General features: G+C 40.7%; 1 protein-coding gene across 37 annotated transcripts in view; it reads right to left on the reverse strand.

Annotated features, from left to right (window-relative positions):
- ABI3BP (ABI family member 3 binding protein) overlaps window positions 1-23,420 on the reverse strand; it is a 134,920-nt gene that overhangs the window by 66,024 nt on the left and 45,476 nt on the right. For 35 of the 37 annotated variants that reach the window (XM_079974314.1, XM_079974311.1, XM_079974304.1 and 32 more), the window contains exons 7-15: window positions 12,760-12,811; window positions 10,184-10,255; window positions 9,638-9,721; window positions 7,895-7,972; window positions 5,383-5,457; window positions 4,612-4,686; window positions 3,647-3,769; window positions 1,932-2,003; window positions 1,586-1,657 (exon numbers count right to left, since the gene is read on the reverse strand). In XM_079974314.1, the coding sequence (XP_079830440.1) occupies window positions 1,586-1,657; window positions 1,932-2,003; window positions 3,647-3,769; window positions 4,612-4,686; window positions 5,383-5,457; window positions 7,895-7,972; window positions 9,638-9,721; window positions 10,184-10,255; window positions 12,760-12,811 (703 nt within the window). The remainder of the gene's footprint in view (window positions 1-1,585; window positions 1,658-1,931; window positions 2,004-3,646; window positions 3,770-4,611; window positions 4,687-5,382; window positions 5,458-7,894; window positions 7,973-9,637; window positions 9,722-10,183; window positions 10,256-12,759; window positions 12,812-23,420) is intronic. The other 2 variants (XM_079974330.1, XM_079974298.1) reach the window with 2 other exon arrangements.

Here is a 23,420-nt window from a genome sequence, read left to right on the forward strand (position 1 = left end):
GTGGATCTCAGACTCAAGTAAGTTAATTTAAGAAAAGAAAAAATAAATTATGAAGGTGATTGTTCCTGTTATCTGATCAATATCCACATTAAGAGTAAAGCCTGCCTTGGAAACTTGAACATACCAAAAATCTGTAATCAAAATAAGCCATAACTTCTATAAGCCAGAAGGACTAGGAGATCCCAATCAAGGATTTGCCAGATTGTCGGCATGTCCATATTTGGCAATGGTGATCACCTCTTTGGGATGTAAAAGGGGCATGGAATCCAGCTTGCCTCCATGCAAGCGCCAGACTAGCAGTTCACAAACAGTTCAGGAGTGCTGATGGAACACACCCACCCAGATGTGCTGGCTCCCACCATTGGTCACTGGCACCAACGGGAGTTTCCCTCCAATGTTAAAGTACAGCTTTGTGGGGTAGGTGTAGGAGGAAAGGTTTTGATTCTGACTGGGCTCTCCAGTGGCTCTTATTTACCATAAAAACAATACACGCACTGTCAAAACATGTGATTGCATGTTGTGTCGTTTGGCCCATGCTCAATCACATTATTTGAAACTGTGTCTTGGGCACTAAGATCCTCTTCAGCATGTTCTGCAAACATACCGTTTTCCCTTCTAAGATAAAAGGGGGTTCCTAATACCTCAACAGGACTTTTATCACAGCAACAATAGCATTCTGGTGGCTTCTTTCTTGCCAGTTCAATATGTAAGGGATAAGGTGTCTCAAAGACCTACAGCTCTTTCTACCGAAGCAGCTTGCAGGCAGATAAAAACTGTTTAATAGGGTAGCCATGTGTTCTACTTTACAGAGGATGGTCCTCTATTGGAAGGGCTGCCAGAGGACAACCCTCTGTTTCTAGGAACCCGCTAGGTGAGGGTTGTCTAGTCCAAATCTGGTTCAAAGATAAGTAATTATAAAAAGGGAGAGCAAAAGGCTTGACAATGCCCATCAGCAGTTTGCTGGTCAGCAGACTGACAAACAACTCATCTAATGTCTTCTTCGTTAAGGTGAGATGTAATGTATTTCTATTTAAATTCTAGATTTTTTTCCTTCTGAATTTGTGCCTATGTATATAATTTTCCCCCTATGCAAATTGATAGTGTGGAGCCACCAATCTGCATCAGAGTCATATCAGAGGGGGGGAATCAAAGCTCACCTACCCCCTCCATGCTAAAATTCTAATCCAGATTGCTCCTCCTGCACTGGCAATTTTGTACTTAAGGGCAAAGATGTGGAGCTAATGTAGAATCTAGTCTGGACAGCTTGTTTGACGCTGCCAGCTGAGCTGCCACAAATTGCCCAGAAATCCTGTCTGAGCCTACTGAAATCTTGTCCTCTTCCTCTGCATTACCCACAATGTGTAGAGACTATGGAAGTGCTGATCAGCTGAATGTGCTTATGATTATGGGCACCAAAATTTGTGTGGTCTCCCCATATTACTTTTCCTTATGTGCATATGAACTTGAGAGATTTAGGCTTATTGTTGCATTTCACCTACTTATTTATTTTTGTCCAGAGTACCAAACTATTCAATCAACATCTGTCCTGAAAAAGGCAATGTAAGAGAAAAATAATAATAATTACCCAGCCTTGTTGGTGTGGCTTTTGGAGCAGGTGGCTGGGGTGCTGATGGAACTGGCTGCATTTCACTTGAAGCTATAGTGAAAGAAATGGCCAAACCTTTATAAAGAGCATCGGTGCAAAATTCACCTTACAAGTCTGTAAGACCCCATTGTCATACAGGGCCTTCTGGGGACATAATTTTGCAAATTATAGAAAGATAATTGAAAGAAGTGGAAATTGGTTGCATCATAATCCATCATGTACAGAACCAAAGAAAACATTACCATTGCAATATAGCTTTTTGATGAAATATTAAAGAAGTGAAGTTAAAATGATTGTTAGTTGTATTTAAAAAGCTTGCCATTACCCAATGTTTCCGTGGGCATTTGAAGTGTGTGAGGTGTTTTAGTTTTAGGAATTTCTGGCAACTCGTGTGGAGCTAGAAGTTGGAAAAAGAAAAAGAAGCCCAATGTATCAGTATTCAAAATACTGAAAATAAATACTTAATACTTTGTAATTTGGTGTAACAGACAGAAAATCTTATTCATCTCTATGTTTCAGTGATGGTCGACAACCTCGCTTGATTAGGCTGTGGTAAGCAACTATTTTGTTTGCTAAGCTCCACTGAATCAATACCAAACAGCAAGACAAAACAGGCCTAAACTAGTTGCACATATAGACTGACTAAATTACAAGGAGCAAATTTACAAAGACTGAGCCGAATACAGGACTGATCACACAGGTATGAATCATAACTGAGGTTTTAATTCAAAATAGCTGAAAGTGCCAATAGTAATAATAATAATTTATTATTTATACCCCGCCCATCTGGACAACTCTGGGCAACTCTCAAAAGAATGTTAATAATAATAATAATAATAATAATAATAATAATAATAATGCGACAAAACATTAAACATTACAAACTTCCCTAAACCTGCCATAGGGTGAAGATGATGTGGCATGTGAGAAAGATTGTGATAATATATACCCAAACCATTATCTTTTACTATAAATATAAGAACACACACACATTTTGGAAGTTAATTATCTGGTTATTTGTGATTATTTTCATATGTATCTAGAAACCTATAGATGTATTCTATGGCTTATGTCTGACATTTTTTAATGATTCCAGACACCTTTTCTTAAGAATTAACACATAACCCTCTTAAACCTTATTTTTGGTTCTTTATGATTTTTTCTTTTTCTTTATGAGTGAACCTTTGTGATCTGCATGGTATTTATGGTCCACAGTGTTCTTCCTCTCCCTTTGGCTTAATTTAATACTCTATTAAGTCAACCATAAAATAAAAAGGTTTCTATAATATTATTTTTGTGACAAAAAGTAGTATAGATAAACAAAAGGAAAATTAGCAGATGAATTCAGATCATTGCCTGTAGAATAGCTCATATAGACAAACTTGCAAGTAAAATGTTGCTGGATCTTTTTGTAATATTAAAGGCTAATATACATGGAATCCAACTGTTATGTATAAATGTTGCCAATTCTGTCTTTAGAGGGGCATACTTTTCTTGGAGATTACTTTATTTCCTATTGTGAGCAATAAAAAACCAGTGGGTTTGACTTTAAATCCTTTTCTGTTCATACTCAGTATAATTCCTTACAATTTTAAACAAGTGCTAGCAATATATATTATATGAGCCTATTTTTCTTGTCTGACATCAATGATGTAAGGAACCATAGATTCACCTTGATACCCAAAGCTTTCCTTTCCATTCAGTAATAATAGCTTTGAATTAATTTCTCAGAGGCCACTTGTTCATAAGATTCCTAACTCTCCATTATGCTTCACATTTAATTCCATCAAAATATATTCTTCTTTATATACTCATCTTATTTAACTAGAACAATTATCTTTAAAATAATGAATGATAAAGGTGCTTTGCAGGCTTTGTAAAGTTGTGATGATCAGCTTTAATTGAAACAGGTTTACTTATTGATGTCCATACATTGCCCACCACCACATTGCAGTGATTACTTGCTTATTATACAACAGTCATGACTTCAGTAATACAATAAAAAAAAATTCTCTTTAACATATATGCACCTACACATACCAGAGGTAGCCTTCAGCAGCCCTGTGTCTGCAGCAGAAATACTATGTACAGAGTATTTATCCTGTGTGTCAAGTGGCAATTCAACCAAAGGTTTTGAAGACTCCACTTCCCTTTCAGTGTGAGCTAAAAAAGAGAGAGTTGACATCCTTTCTTTAGACAGGATACTATGGCCACATTATGCAAAGCAGGACAGGGTGATGAAGACAACTTCACAAAGATAATATTCTGTCTTCAATGGAGCTTCCAGACTTCCACTATCTTTGGGTGGTATTCAGCCACATACCTGCAGATTCAGGTTGCACAATTAAAGCTGATTTTGTACTCTTGTGTAACAAACCTGCTCCTCTCCTCAAAAAATAAAAATAAAATAAACCAGACTGCTAGCGACAAGGGAAGTGAAGGATAATGATTGCTTGATGCAACTCTGTGAACAAATCACAACGCATACTCAATAAATAGCCAACATTGTCTGCAAACTTTGTGCAAACACATCAGGATAAATGTTCAATAAACAGGTCACCCAGAAGCATCTTTTGTCTCACTACTTGAATAGCCATGATGTATTTTGCTGAAGAAAAATTTATTTTTTTAGTTGACAATACAAAAAGACATTAAATATCTCTCCCAGCTAGCAAGCATGTTTTCCAAAATCACTGAAAGAAACACTGAAGAAGACACTAAAAAAGCATCAGAGACCACAATCTTATGCATGCTTCCTTAGCTTTAAGTCACACTAAATTCAATATTGAGCAAACAGGTATAGGATCACAACTATATTTCAAGAATGTTCCAAAAATACAGGAAGCTGATGCAAGAGTGATTGCATTCCCCTGCATGGCAGTAACTACTTGCTTATCTATTATGTAGCAGTTGATTCTGTTTCATATGTATGCACCCACACATATCAGAGGTAGCCTTCAGTAGCCCTAGGTCTGCAATGGAAATGCCATAAACAAAGTATTTACCCAGTGTGTCAAGTGGCAATTTAGCCAAAGGAGTTTTATTAAGTTTTGAGGATTCTGGTTCACTTTCAGAATGAGCTTTAAAAAAGAAAGAGAAAAGCGTTAATATTATTTCTTTATTGGAATGAGGACACCACATTCTGCTAGCACAGCAGTTACAATTCTACCATAATGTTCCTAAAGCGCTGTTATCAAAAGTTGGTCACATTGAGTATGTAGGGTATTATGCAGCCTCATATAACCAACATGCTTAACTGTAATTAATGCATGAAGGGGTTAAGACCATAGAGTAAGCTGTCTTGCCAGGCTAAGCAAGGTCACATTCCCTCACCTTGGGAGGAAATGTTACCAAATTCTTCTCCTTTTTCTACTTCCACCATATGAACCTGACCAGTAAGGATGTCTAAGATGGATGCTCTAAGTTTGACTTAGCAAGGCTTCTGCAAGCCATCTTTGTGTCGCTATACAAAAACTATAGAAACTCTTACCACTTTTTGAAACTGTCCTTTTTTTTTTTTGCTGCTGTATGGAAAAGCACATGAATCTGACCTTTGAAGAGTTTGTAAGTAAACCATTTTTAACTTACCAAACATGTAGTCTCTTTCTCTGCAAAGGGGAAGTGGGGAGTTTTGAAAGAAACTTAGAAGGGAACATTTAAAAGATCTAACAGCCTATAGTTTCACGCTTTACTTTGCTGCATGTTTTGTGATTTTAAATATCTGCAGGGGCTCTCTCACTAAATAGTACTTGCAGCACAGGAAGGCTGTATTTTACCTGGAGAGCTCTTTGTTTCTTCTGAGGCACTGGCAGCTGTAGGTTTGCTGCTTCCCCAGTCTAGTTCAGTCATAGCTGCAAGATTTTAAAAAGTCAGCATAATTCTTAGTGTAGGGTAGGATATCCAAGTATAATTGAATTAGGTCAAGCAGCATGTAATAAAAGAAACCTCATTTCAGAATATAAGATCATTGTTAGACATTTAAAATCCTTTGATCATTCAATCAAGTAAGGGCATGTACAAGTATTTCTAAAACACAGTATATTGTGCTTTCTTTCAAAGTAATTTCTCCTTGTAAATAGGCAAGGGTATAGCTAACAGTAGCCAGTCCCACTGTCATGCAAGTCAAATAGAAACCATTCCAGTGATCATTTTGGATTTATGCAAGGGAACAATTCATTGGTGGTTTGAGTAATTTAAGAGACCAAGTTAGAGGAGTGAAGAAATATCAGAAAGCGTGAATAAATACAAGCTGTATTATAAAGAGAAAAGTGGTAAATGGAGCATAGAAGGGATCAAATAATGGAAAAGTACATTTATTGTGTTTTGAAAAACAAATAAGAAAGGATGAAATTGTTCTACTAATGAAAGGACACCAACATCATTTTCATATAAGTTTAAAAACTTGATAGTGAACTGAATATTACACTGAGCATAAAAGCACATACAGTGGTACCTCGGGTTACATACGCTTCAGGTTACATATGCTTCAGGTTATATACGCTTCAGGTTACAGATTCCGCTAATCCAGAAATAGTACCTCGGGTTAAGAACTTTACTTCAGGATGAGAACAGAAATCGTGCTCTGGTGGCGTGGCAGCAGCAGGAGGCCCCATTAGCTGAACTGATGCTTCAGGTTAAGAACAGTTTCACGTTAAGAACGGACCTCTGGAATGAATTAAGTACTTAACCTGAGGTACCACTGTATACAGTATTTCACCAGAAATGTACGGTCACTGAAACTCCATGAAATAGTTTTTTCAGCTTGTGATTGAAAACCATTCACTCAATTTCCCCTTAAAGAAAAAATATCTGGATAATTGTAGTGGCTACCTAAGACTCTGTAGAAAAGATAGAACAGTGCATCCTGGCCACCTCTCCATCTCCAAGAAGGGATATAGCTGGTTCAGCAGCTGGTAGCGGCACTACCAAGTTATTGGATATTATTTACATAACCAATGGCAATGCTGGATCTAAAAACCAGCCGCAAGCTGTTGATGTCTGATTAATGTGTCCAATTTCCCTGTATACCCCTTTTTAAAACCAGTGTTCTAAAAGATATCCATCATCTTCTGCTTCATAGTTTGCCTCTTCCATGTTACTGAAACAACTAGCAGTGCAATTCTATGCATATCTCTTTGGCTTCCATGGTGGTTCTCCTTAAACAGGGCCGTCTTTACCCGGGGGTGCAAGGGGTGTGGGGCACCTGGGTGCCAAATTCTGGGAGGCGCCAATGTATACCTACTGTATACTGGTCCCTCTCGATCGGTGGCAGTGAAAAGCAATGGAGCAAAAGTCCCTGGCCCCCTCCTCCGTCCACTGCATTGTTGTTACAGGTGAGCGATTTCCCCCCTAAAAAAGGTCAACAACTTTGGCTTCCCACCTCCCCAAAGAATCTCAACTTTGAGTTCACTCCCCCTAGAAAAAGGCAACAACTTTGGGTTCCCACCCTCCCCTCTTTGCACCCCAGCAGTGCATATGCTAATGACGGCCCTGCCCTTAAATATGTGCACATTGGATTGCAGCCAAAACATCACAGGCCAAAAAGAACCCCCCCAAACAGCTTGCTATAATGCAACAGAAAGCATTAAACTGGACAAGTGCCAGAGCATGTCCCTGATTGCTGGGTATGACTCATTTAAACACTATCCTAACTAAAGGCACCTCAGCTATTAAGCAGGCTGTTCCATCTGTAACAGTTTGTTCAGTATACAGAAGTGTAAAAGTATTAGATGGGAGTGCAGTTGACTTCTGTAAAGGTTTAATAAGCGCAACACACCAACAGAATATTAAATGAGCTTCCAAATCAGAAAATTTTTGAAGTTTATAACTCATATAAAAAGAATATGGCTGTACAGTGGTACCTCTGGTTAAGTACTTAATTTGTTCCGGAGGTCCGTTCTTAACCTGAAACTGTTCTTAACCTGAAGCACCAGTTCAGCTAATGGGGACTCCTGCTGCTGCTGTGCCGCCGGAGCACGATTTCTGTTCTTATCCTGAAGCCAGTTCTTAACCCGAGGTACTATTTCTGGGTTAGCGGAGTCTGTAATCTGAAGCGTATGTAACCTGAAGCGTATGTAACCTGAAGTAGCACTGTATAGAGATGCTGAGGGAAATAGTTAACATGCAGGAAAATGAGAATACTTCAATACATTTTGCCTAACTGATGTAAGCTCAGTTTTATGTAGTATTTTATTAATGTGGTCTAAATAAATGAATGAATTGTTAATTGAGCACACAATCTAATTAAAATAAAATAAACAATAGAAATAAACAGAAAAAAATAATCACCGGGCTGGGATTGGGGAGAGATTTCTTGTACTTCTGGTGTCTTGGATTCCGCAGGCCATTCCTGGGTTTCATTCTTAGCTTTTTAAAGAAAATGTAGGATTTAGTAAACACATATATTATCCACTACAACTACAGAGATTGTGACAAGAAGCAAAGGATCTAAATTTTTGGAAAGTAAATTTCCTAACTTCTCATTGTTCTGCTTTTCTTAATAATAATTAACCCAGCATGACTACCATAAACACTAACATCCCTGATGTCGCCAGTGGTCTCAAAATGGGAGACAGTTGAACACCCCTTCCAAACCAGACCACATCATAATAGTGTTTCACATTAGCTAGTCTGATGAACCTTGGTACATGCACAAGTGAGTAAAGGAAAAATTCAAAACCACTAATTTTCAGTTTTTCAGAAAGCAAGCATTAGCAAACGAAGTTACGATACCACAACCACAAATTTCAGGATACTGAACTTCATCTGCAAATTATTATTTTGAATTTTCTCATTAAATGGCAATTCAGTGTCTCATCAACTTTGAAGCCTGAACAGAAGATGGTCTTCCCAAATACTGTCATTTTTTAAAAAAACACGTTACTGATTTTCAGAAAACCACAACAAACTCAAGAACCCTGTAGAGTCAATAAATCACCGGGATTCACCCTTATTTTTCTGTAAGTCCTTTCACACCAAAAGATCTTTCTGTATTGTTTCTCAGACATTTAGTTCCTTCCTGCTTCAGTTGGTGTTTAACCTCATAACTCCACATGCAAGCTTCTACTCAGAATGTAGGAGTAATAAACCTTGTTTATTTATTCCTTCAAACAGCATTCTTAGCAGACTGTTTATTTCTGTACTCTGCTGCAATATATATGTGGAGCTCCAACAATGTTGTCTTGTAATATATTCCATCTCCGTAAAATCTTTTAGACAAAATTGACTAAATAAAGGGTATGTTCACCTAAGCTTCCATAGTCTTTCCAAACATTTTGAATCTATTGACTTAGTTATTTTAACTGGCAAATGTGATGCGCCATCAAGGGATTTTTTTAAGTGTGAGGCATCGTGATACCATTTATGTTCGGTATTCCTCATCTTTCATGAGCAAAATCTCTGAATGGTGCTTTTTTTGCCTAGTCTGTTTTCCTCCTAGTTAAGACAGTCTGTCATCTACTAAGCTTTTGATCTTGCAGGTCAGGTGGGTTTACCTGAAAAAGAAGAGTTTTGGGGGAAGAATTTTTGATATACGTTCCTAAACAGGACAACATATTTAGACCATTCATGTATTTTAGACAATTTAATTTTGTAAAAAGAGATTTATATTTTAAACTTTCCAATTTATTTACCTTTTTAAAGATTTGCACACCCCTTTGCAGCCACCTTTGATCAGCTCATTGGTGCCAGCTATGAACTTTGCTTTAGGCAGGGAACAGCTCCATTTGGTGATTCCGGATCAGGAACTCCTGAGCGCGGCCAATCCCTGTCTGGTTTGCCAAATCAGTGCCAGCTGCAAATTCCACTTTCAGCAGGGATCAGCTCCAGTTGCCCCCTAGGCACTTTCAAATACTTGGTAACACAAGGCTAACAGGCTGTGTGATGGTCTCAGTGACCAATGGAGGAAGACCCACAGTGGTGAAACATTCCCACTCAATTTCCAAACATGGATGTCTCGCCATCTTGAAACGTCAGAAGCTGGGCAGACCTGATTTACATGCTTCCCAAATCCAGCTACTTGTTTCTGCTTACCTGGTTTTTTCTCTGGTCTTTCAGAGATATCCAGTGATGGCAGTTTCTGTCGTGTTCCATTGAAATCTGGTACAATAAGGTGCACTACACAGGAAGGTAAAGGAGTTGTTCATTCAGGAGTACTTTTTAAAATTGATGTTTCTGAATAAAAACTAATATAAAGTGTTAGTGGTGTGGAGAGAGAGCAGTAGGGAAAGAAGATATAATCACGACGAAGGTACTAGTTTCATATTGTAAGTACTACAACCTCCTTAACAGCCCCAACCAAGTTCCCATGCAAGCATTTTAACTTTATGGAAAACATTTTTTACTTACTTGCTGAAGAAAAGTAAAGGGTTGTCCCCACTTTACTCTTAAAGAATGATAACAACAATGTAGCTACCAGCAGTTTTAAGAATATACCTTTCCTTATCTCTCTCTGCTCAGATACAGTAGTAGTAAGAAAGATGCAAAGCAAATAACTATAAGAAAAGAGAAAACTCTAAAAGATAAGGGTTGAAGGTGAACCCTGGTGCACCTATCTGGAATAATGGACATCTTAGTCACCTAGTATTGGTCCTGCTAATGGAGCCTTCTCTGGGATTTTAGATTGTGCCCGATGTGTGACATTTTGAAGCACTGTGAAAACAAGAATGGAATGGAACAATTCTCATTATCTACATTGTCTCTAAGTTGCTGCTAAATTACAAATCAAATTCTCTCACACACATGATCAGTACTTGTGACAATATGCAGCCAATTTCAGTAAGGTCCATTAATACAATACCATCAAGTTAAGTAAGTAAAGAAACAGATCTAAATGTCAGCAATGAGAAGAATAGAGTCCATTTGATTAGGCAATAAGGAAACCACAGGGGATTTTAATGAAAGTAGTTTCAGTGGAGAGAGAAAAAGGCAGACGCCAGGTTGCAGGGATCAAAATAAGAGTTGGAAGAGAGGAAGTCAAGGCAGCATAAATTTGCTCGTTTATTACATTTGCATGTCACCGATCCAACCACAATTATCAGGGCAATTAACATAAATAAAATATAATTCACAAATAAAAAATACAGAAACCAAAACAAAATAAATCTCCAAAGCAAAAAAAGTCCAGAGAAAGACTTCAGCTAAAATCAACATAAAACATAGCAGCTAAAAAAATGTAAACAATTAAAACCAGCACATAAACCAGCAATTGGAAACTTGGTGTACAAGTGAAGTGCTAATAGCTCATAATGAAAAGGCAGCAAAGATGCCAGGTGAGCCTCTCTGGGGGGAGATATTCCATAAAACACCACCATATGTCAGGTGTTCTGAGATAAATGCAGATAGAACCTCATTAACTCCATCCATTATTCCCCTCTAACTGATTGAAGGGGGGATCATAAGAATGGGGGAAATGGTTGTGTATTCGAAGGAAGTGTGGAAAGAGAGAAGAGACAGGTTGCTGATGTGGTAGTGGAATAACCACAGAGTAGATGGCTGACAGGAGTGGAAAGGGTCAAGGGGAATTGAAGACAGATTAAACTAAGGAACAAGTGTGGCCATCACTACAGGAGCACTACCACCATGCAAATACATGAGAAAATATTAAAAAATGGGGCCCAAAACACGTTTGGGTTAAAAGCTGGTCCTGGGTCTGAAAAGGTTGAAGATACAAGGAATAAATGATTCTCAGAGATGGCGGGGTTTTCAGAAGGAATCCAAGAATGTAAGAACACCCCTCTGGATCAGGCTATCTACACTGTTTCTATAGTGGCCAACCAGATGCCTGTGAGAACCTGCAAGCAGGATGAAAGCAGAAGAGTACTCTCCCATGGAGGTGGACCATAGCCATCCTGGCTAGTAGGCAGGAGCAATATAGTAAGAAAGGTAGGTAAAGAGCTTAATACAAATAACTTCATTTTTTAACTGAAAGAGACAAGGATCCAAGCAGATTGTGGGGCCTTCACAGGACATCAAAAGAAGAGAAGAAGCATAGATTATTATTAGATGATGCACAGATCAATGTGCTGCCTGGCCAAGAGAAGGAGAGTAGGAATTTAAAATGGACAGACGGCCAAGCCTTTGTGTTTCATCCTAAAGACGTTAGCATCATGAGATCATCAATAAAGTTGTTGTTGGATAGAAGGGCAGTAGAGGCTAATCTATTAGGCGAAACGGGACACTCCTCCATGAGCCTCAGTCTGAAATCAGTTTTGGGCCACTGACTGCTGAAGCTGTCAATGCACTGACTACATGTTGGATAGCCACAAACACAGTGATTCAGCTGTTGTGCCAGAAACAAGCTTTTGATGTGCACTTCATACCTCCCATTTTTGAGAAGGCAAAGGAATACATTGTTGTTTTCAGGTACCCCAGCTAAGACTGATGTGATCTAAGCCTGTGCATGGAAAGAAACAAAGAAGCAGCTTTTAGAGTGGGTCTCCAAAAGAGGTAACAGTCTTCAGTTCTGGAAAGTGCCTTTTGGATTTCCCTCTTTGGGGGACTGATGTAGGGCAATGTGACTGCTGTTGGAGTATCTAAGAGGTCTGCTTCCACTTATGTCCCACGTGTAAATAAACTGAAGTATATCATAATGCTTTTATTCTCCAGTAATCTGTCCTCTCAAAGGAATCAAATCCAGATTACTCTGTTCCTATTCAAGGTTTAACTTTAGGTGTCCCACAATATGTTTCCAGGTTCCAAAATTCCATTTGACCTATACAAAACTGGGCTCTTGGAATGGATTTAGCCATATGAAATGCTGTATTGCCCTGGGGTTGTGCCCCTAGGACAGTTTGGTGTGCATCTTCAAAATCTTCCCTTTTTTTGCAGCCAGAAGAGATAATGCAGACTGCCGACAGGATATGGACTTGGTTGTTGCCAAAAATATTAATTTAACCCAAGATTTTTTCTTTTCTTTTCTGCAGGGATAAGAAGTCATGTTATAAGAACTGATCAGAATGAGTTAAGTCTTGCATTCAGTGTGACAATGGAATTCGGTTAAAGGGATTAGTTTTGAGAATGTTTCCTCCAGTCTTAAGACAAGAATATTCCTTTCTGTTCACGGACCCTCCCCCCAACACACCCCAATTATTTTCATGCATAAAGAAATGTCTTCCATTCTATGGAAATCAAGTATGAGAAGTCATACACATTACCTTGTTTGATTATTGTGTAAGGAAGCTGAACTTTTGAATCTGCTGGTATAAACTGGAGAGGAAAAGAAAACATTCTATAAAAATACGAATGTTACTTGCTTTTTCTCGAGGTGGCAAAATAAGTTTTTCCTAAAGCTCAGTTGTCCCAAGAATGGACATATCTTCCAAGTGCATAGAAAAATAATACTGCTGCTTCAGTTTTATCTAGCTATACAGCCAGTACATGTTTAACTTCATAAATGCAAGTGACCCATGCTGTCCTGGCTGCTAACAGCCTAGTAGGACAACCTATGGCTTTTAATTGCTGAATCTGCCAATGCACTATCCATGCAGTGTCAAAATTTAGGGCCGTTCAGAGGTATGTGCCTATCTCTCCAGGCACCGGCTGAATTCTTTCGACCTCCCTCCGGCGACTCCCGGTAGGAAAAACACACGAGGTCCGTTCCGGCGATTTTCCTCAGGCTGTGAGAAAAACACACCAAACTGCTTCTCCTCCTCCCTGCTCTCCAGCATATCCCCAGGGAGGGGAATCAGACTCAGACAGAAATGTATCTACATTGTCTTTATTCCTGTCTTTCACTTCAGTACAGAGAAAACATGTCTGCTCTCATCAACAAACAGAGAGAAACTCCAAACTCCACCCATGTACATCCTGTACAGGTCATATGACACACACACACTGAGCTAACATCCGGTGCTCAATACAGAATGGACTGCCCCTTTGTTTCCATGGCAACAGTCACACACATCCTGTTTGGCTTTCCAGCCACAAGCAGCTGACTTGGCTGCTAGAGCCTTTGCTTGCTGCTGCATTGCTGCTTTAGAATAACATACTCCCCCTAAAGTATCAATGCGTGCAGCGAGCAAAGCGTCATCCAGAGAAGAAAACAAACAGTTGTTATACATATAACACTCCCCTGTTGTTTCAGTTCCACCCTTGGAACTACACGCCACTGGTTTTACCAATGTACCTCTCTGGTTGTGTGACTTCCAAGGAATGAGTGCTTCTGCATTACCTTGGTTAGCAACTCTCTGTTGTGCCTTTGTCTCTGATTCAGACACAGCTTCAATTTGACCTTGGTCGTTTACAACAGCAACACATGCAATAGCTTGGTTGGCAAACTCTTTTGAATACCTCTTGGGTGGTACACCCTTCGTTGCTCTCTCAGACCTACGTAAGAGGTGCTGCTCTCCCTTGCTTTCTGGTTCAGCCTCTGAACTCTCTGAAGAACCAGTACTAAGCTTAATCAGTGGTTCATCCTCCTCTTCTGAGGGTCTAGTCATTACGTGAGATTTCCTCTCAATGACTGTGACAACTGAGCTGTCTGAGCTATCGCTGTCATCACCAGTACTACTGAACTCAATAAGATCAAACTCATCATCATCATCAGAATCATCACCTGTGGGAAATGTGTGAACAATCACTCGCTCCTGTTCAGGAGCACTCTCTAGAAATTTTGTGAGAATCACCTTACCAGATTCAGACAAAATTACTCTGTAGAGACCCTTTTCATAACCCACAAAAATGCCTCTGGCATTCTTTACTCCACCCGGAGCTTCTGTCCTCACATGAGACCCAAAAACCTTGAAATGGGCAACAGAAGGTTTTCTGTGGAACAGTTTCTCAAAAGGAGAACATCCCAACTCTTTTGAAACCTTTCTCAACCACGTGTAACAATATGACATTAGTGACTCAGCCCAGTACTCATGTGGCAGATGTGAACTAAGCAATTGCGCATGCATTCCCTTTTGCAATTCTTTGTTCACCCTAACACAAACACATCTGTTCCAAGCTTCTTCGGAACTAGCAACTTTGTGTCTTATCCCTTTCTTCTTCAGGAACCTCTGGAAATCCTGTAAGAGAAAAATTGGCTTCTCATCTGTGCAAAGACAATCTATGTCAGCATCATGCATATTTTTAACCTTGTCACAAAACTCTTTAAACCTTTCTAAGGCTTCTTTCGGTCTCTCCAAAAGATAAATCCAGACAAAACCTGTAAAAGAATCAACACATATTAGGTAATACTTTGCATTGCCTCTAGATGGTGCTAAAGGACCAATCACATCAGCATACACCCGCTGAAATGCCTTGTCGACCCTCGAGGTGACCTGCTTGGTGTTCTTCTTGGCTACACCTGCAAAAGAAATCATGTTAGAATTACAAGAATTACATTCCATGTAATCACTTTGATCAAAAGTCAACAAATACAGTCCATCTTTCTCTTCGGCAGAAAGATACAGCTCTCCATCTTTGTAGATCTCACAGTTCTGATCATCATAGGACAGTTTTAGTCCCTTCTTGGCAATCTGCGAAACGCTGAGCAGATTGTACTTCAACTCTGGAACCAAATAAACATTGTTTATAGTCAAGTTCTGACTTTTAAGATACACAGTCCCAATTCCGGTGGCTTCCAGCTCTTGACCGTTGGCTTGTTGTACAACGAAGCTTTGCTTCTTAAACGACGAAAATAGTCCTCTGTGTCGACACATATGCTGCGTACACCCGGTGTCTAGGGCAAAGAAATTCCCCGCTTCCGGTGTGGCTTTTAGGGACATCAAAGCCTTCGCAGGCTTCGCCTGTGATTTGGCATGACTTCTGCCTGACGCCTCAGACTTCGTGGAGCTTCCCTTGGCTCCTTTGTTCTGACGTGGCTTCCTGCAGTTCCGCTGAGGATGCCCAGTCTGTCCACAATTGTGGCATCGGACAACGTTCAAAGCTACAGCGTCTCCTCCAGTAGCTACAGCAGTGGGGGTGTCTGAACTCCGTTCTTCCCTCCCCCTGTCCTTGACTTCCAGGGCGGCAAGTCTGTCATGTTCGTTCAGGACCACGGCGAAGACCCTGTCCGAAGTCAAATCTTGCGCTGGGAGAGACCCCAGCTGACTGGCAACCGTTTTGTAAGTCCGATTCAGGCTGTTTATCACCATGAAGCAAAACACTTCCTCATCCAGATGGAAATTGCGTTCCACCATCTGCTGACGCAGAAATTTCATTTCCGTCAGGTGCGCTTGAACATCTCCATCAGGCGCAAGCCTCAGGTTGGTCAGCTTTTCAAAATACAGCAACGCTGAAGAACCTGCATCTCTCTGATGTGTCCTTCTCAGCGTGTCCCAAACATCTTTTGTGTGCGGTAAATCTTGTATATGAATAAGCTGAGAGTCCGACACGCACAGAATTATAGCGGTTCTGGCCTTCACATCCTGTGACTCCCAAGCACGCGTTGGTGCTGCAGGGATGGGGTTCTCAATCACCTCAAACAGTCTCTGATTCTGCAGCAAGGCCTTCATCTTAATAGACCAAGATGCATAATTGTCACTGGTCAAAAGGGTTGGAGAAGGCAGGCCTCCCCCCTTCTTGGCATCCATTTTGAGTCCTTGCATTGACTCTCAAACACAAGCCTCTAAAATCCAATAGCTGGCTTGTTTACACTCTGTGCACCTGGCAGCAATAACACTGGCTGCTTGGAAAGTCCCTTTCACAGTTCCTAGTCAAAACACGAGCTGTTTTTGCTTCTCCGAGCACAGCCTGACATCCAGCCCTTATCTTGAAACTGGCCTGCGTTGCTAAGCAACCACATTCCTTTCCTTGGACAGGAAAAACCACAGGAATGTTTGGAATGCAGACTCTTCTCTCTCGGAGCTGTTTTTCCCAAACGTTGCTCCCATGAAGCAGAGAATTAATCCATCTGCATTCACACTCTTAAGCCCGAAAATCTCATACCTGGGCTCCGTAGCTTGGCTTTCAGCTTCTTCTGGTCAGCTTCTAGCTGCAGAGAATCAGCCTCCATCTCAGGCTCCTATTTCTGCAGAGTTCCATGGATCGTAGAAACCATCCTCTGCTACCAATGTCAAAATTTAGGGCCGTTCAGAGGTATGTGCCTATCTCTCCAGGCACCGGCTGAATTCTTTCGACCTCCCTCCGGCGACTCCCGGTAGGAAAAACACACGAGGTCCGTTCCGGCGATTTTCCTCAGGCTGTGAGAAAAACACACCAAACTGCTTCTCCTCCTCCCTGCTCTCCAGCATATCCCCAGGGAGGGGAATCAGACTCAGACAGAAATGTATCTACATTGTCTTTATTCCTGTCTTTCACTTCAGTACAGAGAAAACATGTCTGCTCTCATCAACAAACAGAGAGAAACTCCAAACTCCACCCATGTACATCCTGTACAGGTCATATGACACACACACACTGAGCTAACATCCGGTGCTCAATACAGAATGGACTGCCCCTTTGTTTCCATGGCAACAGTCACACACATCCTGTTTGGCTTTCCAGCCACAAGCAGCTGACTTGGCTGCTAGAGCCTTTGCTTGCTGCTGCATTGCTGCTTTAGAATAACAAGAAACAGGGGTTCACCTTGGGCACCAGAAAACAAACTTTTGATGTGCATTTCATACCCAAGTGCTACAATAAGGTAACCAGATTTTTTTCAATGAATCCGGGGACACTTTTCAATTTCAATGGATTTTGTATGGGGACTGATTTGTAAATCCGGGGACTGTCCCTGGGAAACGGGGACATCTGGTAACCTTATGCTACCACCCAATTTGGACAAGGCAGAGGAATATATTGTTGCTTTGAAGTTTCAACCACACAGAGACAACATCCCACCTGACATGATAGAAACTGGATTTTAGATTTGGCAATTGTATACTGTGTTTTTATTTGATAATTATTGCTTTCCAACGGAATAAAAATCTCTTTGCCTTTACAAGGAAAATAAGATCCATTGTCTTAAAAAACTAGCTTTCTGTGTTAAAGAAGTGGCAAACTTCAGCTCTCTCCTATTGGACCTTCTGGATAGCCACTGCTTTAGGCAGCTCCCACAGTCAACATTATAACTGTAGAAAGTCTGGAAAAATACAAGAAATGCCAGAAATGTGGAAAACAGCAATAACTCTTCTCTGAGTATAAGGCTAATGTAAGAATGTAAGGGAACACATGCATTCTGTCCATTTTTCAGTATGGGAATGTGTATACATTAAAATGGCAAACTTATCACATGCATCAGAACTATAATTCTATATGGATTTGCAGTCCAAACAGACCCTGTCCTGGCCTTGAAGAGCAGCTTTTTATGGGGTACCAGAGGTAAGGGGATCTGGAATAGCCCAAGTGCTCCTTTAGATCCTGTCCATAATTCGGAAACAAGTGCAGTGGGCATGATCCAGCAGGAGTATGACACTTGTTGCACTTTTCATTAACTTTTCTGAGTGGCAGACTTGGGAAATATGGTGCCCCATGCATGGTCCAAAATTGGCAACCCTGCCCTCACTCTGCCCCCCCCAAAGGTGGGCAAGGAGGCACCTGGCTTTGGGAAGGTGGCGCAAAGGGTGTGGCAGGTTCAATTACAAAACAGCTTTAACAGAAGAATCAAGATTTTGCAATTTGATCTTAAACAGGCCTGAAATGGTTAGACCCCAGCACAGAATAAGAGTAAAACTGCCACATAACTTGGTGATAATTGTACAAGAATCTAATATAATTATTTGTGGTCAGCAGGCATATGGGCAGAAGGGAAATGGTTGTTTTTCTACATCTGGTTTTCAGAAGCTTGTCAAAAAGGCTTCCAAAACAGCTAGGTAATGAGACCACAGGTTCAAAAAATGATAAAAGCATAGGAAACAACTATTTACACTAGAAATAATAATAATTACATATCAATAGTTGGAGCAGAAGTTAAATATCTGTGTTAACCTAGTTTCTGCTCAAAAGACTCAACAATCTTGAAAATGTTTCCTTCATTCTTAGTCCCAGTTGATAGTTAAGTATATTATTTAGGGAACTTTGTAACAAAAAGGCTGGAAGCAGCTCCTATTTTTTATTTACTTATCTCATTTCCTCCTAAAGGGGAAGGAAATTTTGACATAATGTTAAAAGACCTTTGGCATTCCCAGGGATCAGGCACCAGCCTGGCTGTAGATACTGTAGTTGTAAGAATTACCTGGCTCAACCCCAGACTATAAATCAGGTTGTGTAACTAAGTCTACCTACAATATAAGGTGCAATGAAAGCATGATTTGATGTTCAGAAGACATCTAAAAATTAAACAAACATGGTTATCACAAAGAGAGGACACATTATGCAATATCATAATTTACACTGACAGCTTTACTGATTGATGTGAGGTTTGTTAAGCTTTTATTTCACAGAGAACAAATGTGAGAAATGAAGGACTTAAAGATACTACTGCAAGTACCATATTTTTCGCCCTATAGGACGCACTTTTTCCCCTCCAAAAATGAAGGGGAAATCTGTGTGCGTCCTATGGGGCGAATATGGGCTTTCGCTGAAGCTTGGAGAGTGAGAGGGGTCGGTGCGTACCAACACCTCTCACTCTCCTGGCTTCAGGAAGCTATCAGCATGCCTGGGGAGCCTGTGGGAGTTCCCGCAGGGCTCCCTAGGCTGCGAATAGCAGCCTGCCGCCCGGCGCGCCCTGAAGCAGAGCGCCCCTCGCGCCGGGCAGATATCCGCAGCCTGGGAGCCCTGCGGGAGTTCCCGCAGGGCTCCCTAGGCTGCGGATAGCAGCCTGCTGCACGGAGTGTGGGGCGCGCTGAAGCAGAGTACCCCGCGCACCGGGCAGACATCAGCCAGCCCCACAAGCTCAGGGGACAGCGGGGAGGTGCAGCACCGCCATCCTGCTGTTCCTCGACCTGGTTTGGAGGCTGGCGCTGGCCACCGCCAGCCCCACAAGCTCGGGGGACAGCGGGGAGGTGGAGCGCCGCCATACCGCTCTTCCCTGACCTGGCTTGGTTTCCCCGACCTGGTTTTGGGGGGGGAATAAAGGAAAACATTTTTTCCTTTATTCCCCCCCCCCCAAAAAAAACACACACTAGGTGCGTCCTATGGGACGGAGCGTCCTATGGGACGAAAAATACGGTATATAAAAAAGCAAAGAGTCTTGTGGCATCTTAAAGAGTAACAAATAATCATGACTTAAGCTTTCATGACTCCAATCCACTTCATCAGATGCATAAAATGTAATCCTCAGGCACATATTAAAAAGTGAAAGTTTGAATTAAATGGCAATGAAACTGAAAAAGTACAGTCTGACAATTAAATTACAACTTAAATTCATGCAAAAAGAACCCTCCTGAGTGACCCTTCACAGTAGCAGTAATTAGTGATAACATAACTACAGTATGTTAGCATTGCTGAGTAAAAAAATATTCAGGATCAAATTAATAGAATCTTTGAAAAGTTTTAATTAGGGATGGAAGGATCTGCCAATTTTTGTTTTCTCACTTTGTTATTTTTCTGATCTTAAATTAATTCTTCACATTTCTATGATGTGGATAAATCACTTCTGTGATTTTTTTAAAAAAAGAATACCTCATGAAAATTCTTCAACATTTGAGTATGAATTTCTCCTAACACAGTTTTTGTATGTGGTTTTTCACAACATAGTCCATTTTTGTATATATTCACAAATATCTTCCTTTGTTGCACAATTTTTACCCAATATATCCATTTTCGTAAATCTTGTTTGGTTGGAGAATTCCACTGCAAAATTCAAGTGTGATTTTCAGATGGCTGTGTTTCAGTTCTCATATTGTTTCAAAGTGTGAGTTGCATGGATTTAGGTTTGAATGCAAACTGAATCAAATTTCTCCTAGCTGTAATTTAGCAGTTTCATGCTGGTGTTTCCTTTTGAAGTTCCTTTGTTCAAGGATGGTCATAAACAGGGTTGCCATATTTCAAAAAGTAAAAACCAGGACACCCCAAAAGTTGTTGGTTTTTTTTAAAAAAAACAAAAGATAATAGTAATAAAACAATTATTAAACAATTATTAACATCAATTTCTCAGAAATTCCCCCCAGACATCAATTCCACTGGGGAACCTTTTTCAGCCCAAGGGCCACATTCCCTTCTGGATAACCTTCTGGGGGCCACATGCCAGAGATGGGAAGGGAAGGGCTAAAGGCAAATGTAGCTGGAGCAATAAATATGATTTTTGGCTTTGAACACTACGAGTTTCTTCACTATCCTCTCTATCCTCCACTCAGACAAGCAAGGAGCATTGTCAAAGGACACATTCCAGCCAGGCAAAATCACTTATGGAAGGTGCAAAGCAAACTGATGAGTGGCCCAGGAGGGTGTTTTTCTTGGGGAGAGTCCCAGGCCTGAGATTCTAGAGCTGGTTAAACATTACTGTAAGATTTGTGTTCTTTTATTCATTTGCATAAGGACTGCAGACCTATCTGTCCTACACAGAATACAGATGGAGATTGATGTGCCATAAGATTATATGTGACAGAAAAATGGGAGATTAATGGAAGTGAGCACTGCATAACTAAGAGAAGATTAGTTGTACAAGCAGTGCCAGAAACCAGACATATTGACTCCTGATTGTATGCCTAATGCACTTAACCATCTATGTTTCACGTTCCTCTGGTTTGGCAAAAACATAAAAGAGTAGGAAGTAGCCATGTAGTTTTTGGCAGTCTTTTCTTTCTTTCTTTTTTGCTGACTTTTTGGGAAATGGCCAAAATAACATATATACATTTTAAAGATGCAAGACATCTCCTTTAAGTCAGGCCTGCTCCATTTGACTGGACAAATCTTTGAGAAAATCTTGTTTTTCTTTGGAGATAAACAAACAGAAGAAACTAAAGTTCCCGCCTTCTCGGTCAGAGAATCAAGTAAAGGACTCCATCTTGGAACTTGACATTATAAAACTGTTGCATCAGAATCAAGCAGAAGTGAAATACATCTTCTGACAGTGTTTCCTTCTGCCTCTTCCATACTCATGGCTTATAGAATAAAATAAACAACAGACCAAAGGATGGCATGTAATTTTTTGAAGTCACACAGTAGATTTGTAATGATGGCAAATTCATTTTGATTATGATATTAGCAATTCTATCTAACTATGCAATTCTGTTCTGGCATTGTTAGGCAGAAAAGCAGAGTAAAATCAGGTTGACACCTGATTTTCTAATTTACTCCCAACACTGATTCTCATAGCTGTCAAGTGTCCCTTATTTGAAGGGACAGTCCCTTATTCCAGCGCCATGTCCCGCTGCTGTCCCTTATTGATGGATGTCCCTTAAATGTCCCTTAAATGATGTCCCTTAAATTTCAAAGGAAGCAGCTCCTCTCCTTCCCTCTCTGCCAGCCAGGGAGGAGGGAGGCTCCAACTGTGTTGCTTGGCTGTGTTGCTCACCCAATAAGAAGTCTAAGAATGACTGAGGGGTGGAGCTTGCATGCCTTGTGTGTGGCTAGTTAATGCAAGCTGAGGGGTTTTTTGAATGCTGGACGCCATTTTGTTGCATGTGCTGCTGCAAACTTTGCAGTGCAAAGCCAGGCCGGGGAGCCATCTTAAGTTGAGGCTGCATAGGCCTTGTGGTGCATGTGATTCAGATTCTATTCAGTTGAACCTCTGGTTACAAAGTTGGTTGGACAGTGTTCTTGAAGCTACCAAAATGAGTTTGACCAGACTGCAGGAGGACAGGAAGACTGGAGTGTCTGGAACAGGTGAGGCTGCAGGTCCCTTATTTTGGCTGCTGGTCCCTTATTTTCAAGGCTGCTGGTCCCTTATTTTCAAATCAGTAAGTTGACAGCTATGCTGATTCTATCAACAACTCAAATGTTTTTGACAGAAACAGTGTTTGGGGAAAACTTTGAAATTGATATAATCTATATCTGTTATCCATGCTTGTTGCAGAAATAGAATCTAACAAAGTCCTTCTACACTGTAAAAGCCACCTGCCCCTGAGAGAACAGTATTTGTGTATCAAATTGCAATGATAAAGCAATTAAATACCATGTTTTTCCATCTCCAAAAATAATTCTCATCTGCCAAGGCTGGATTTGGTATAAATTTGATAAACTGCACCCAAAAATGCTACTAGGACAATTCAGTTTTCTGTGAAATTGCGATGGACAGGGTATTCTTCTGATTTGAGGAAGTGAGAAGTACTTGTGTGTTCCTTGAGAGGATGTAATAATATTGTTTGCATAACTTTAGTTGAGAGAAAAAATAAAACCCCCAGAACTGACCCAGAAACTCCAGCGGGTGCAGAATGCCGCAGCGAGACTCCTTACGGGGTCTTCGCTTAGAGATCACATTCATCCGGTGCTATACCAGCTGCACTGGCTCCCGGTGGAGTACAGGATCAGGTTTAAGGTGCTGGTTTTAACCTTTAAAGCCCTATACGGCCTAGGGCCCTCGTACCTACGGGACCGCCTCTCCTGGTATGCCCCACAGAGGAACTTACGGTCTTCAAATAAAAACACCTTGAAGGTCCCAGGCCACAGAGAGGTTAGGCTGGCCTCAACTAGAGCCAGGGCTTTTTCGGCTGCGGCTCCAACTTGGTGGAACGCTCTGTCACAAGAGACTAGGGCCCTGCAGGACTTAACATCTTTCCGCAGGGCCTGCAAGACAGAGCTGTTCCACCTGGCCTTTGGTCAGGGCGCAGCCTGACTCCCTCCTTTGGCAATCTTTACAAAACTCTAGTTTATGGTTGCCATCAATTTTGATCTTAATTAATTTTATAATGTTTTATAATGTACTGTTTTAGTGTTGTTAGCCGCCCTGAGCCCGGCTTCGGCTGGGGAGGGCGGGATATAAATAAAATTTATTATTATTTATTATTAACTACCAGATTTGATATATTAGTCATTTATACAGTATTAGACCCTAAAATAAGCTTAGTTT

Source organism: Podarcis cretensis, assembly GCF_951804945.1.
Source record: "Podarcis cretensis genome assembly, chromosome: 4".
Classification (NCBI taxonomy): domain Eukaryota; kingdom Metazoa; phylum Chordata; class Lepidosauria; order Squamata; family Lacertidae; genus Podarcis; species Podarcis cretensis.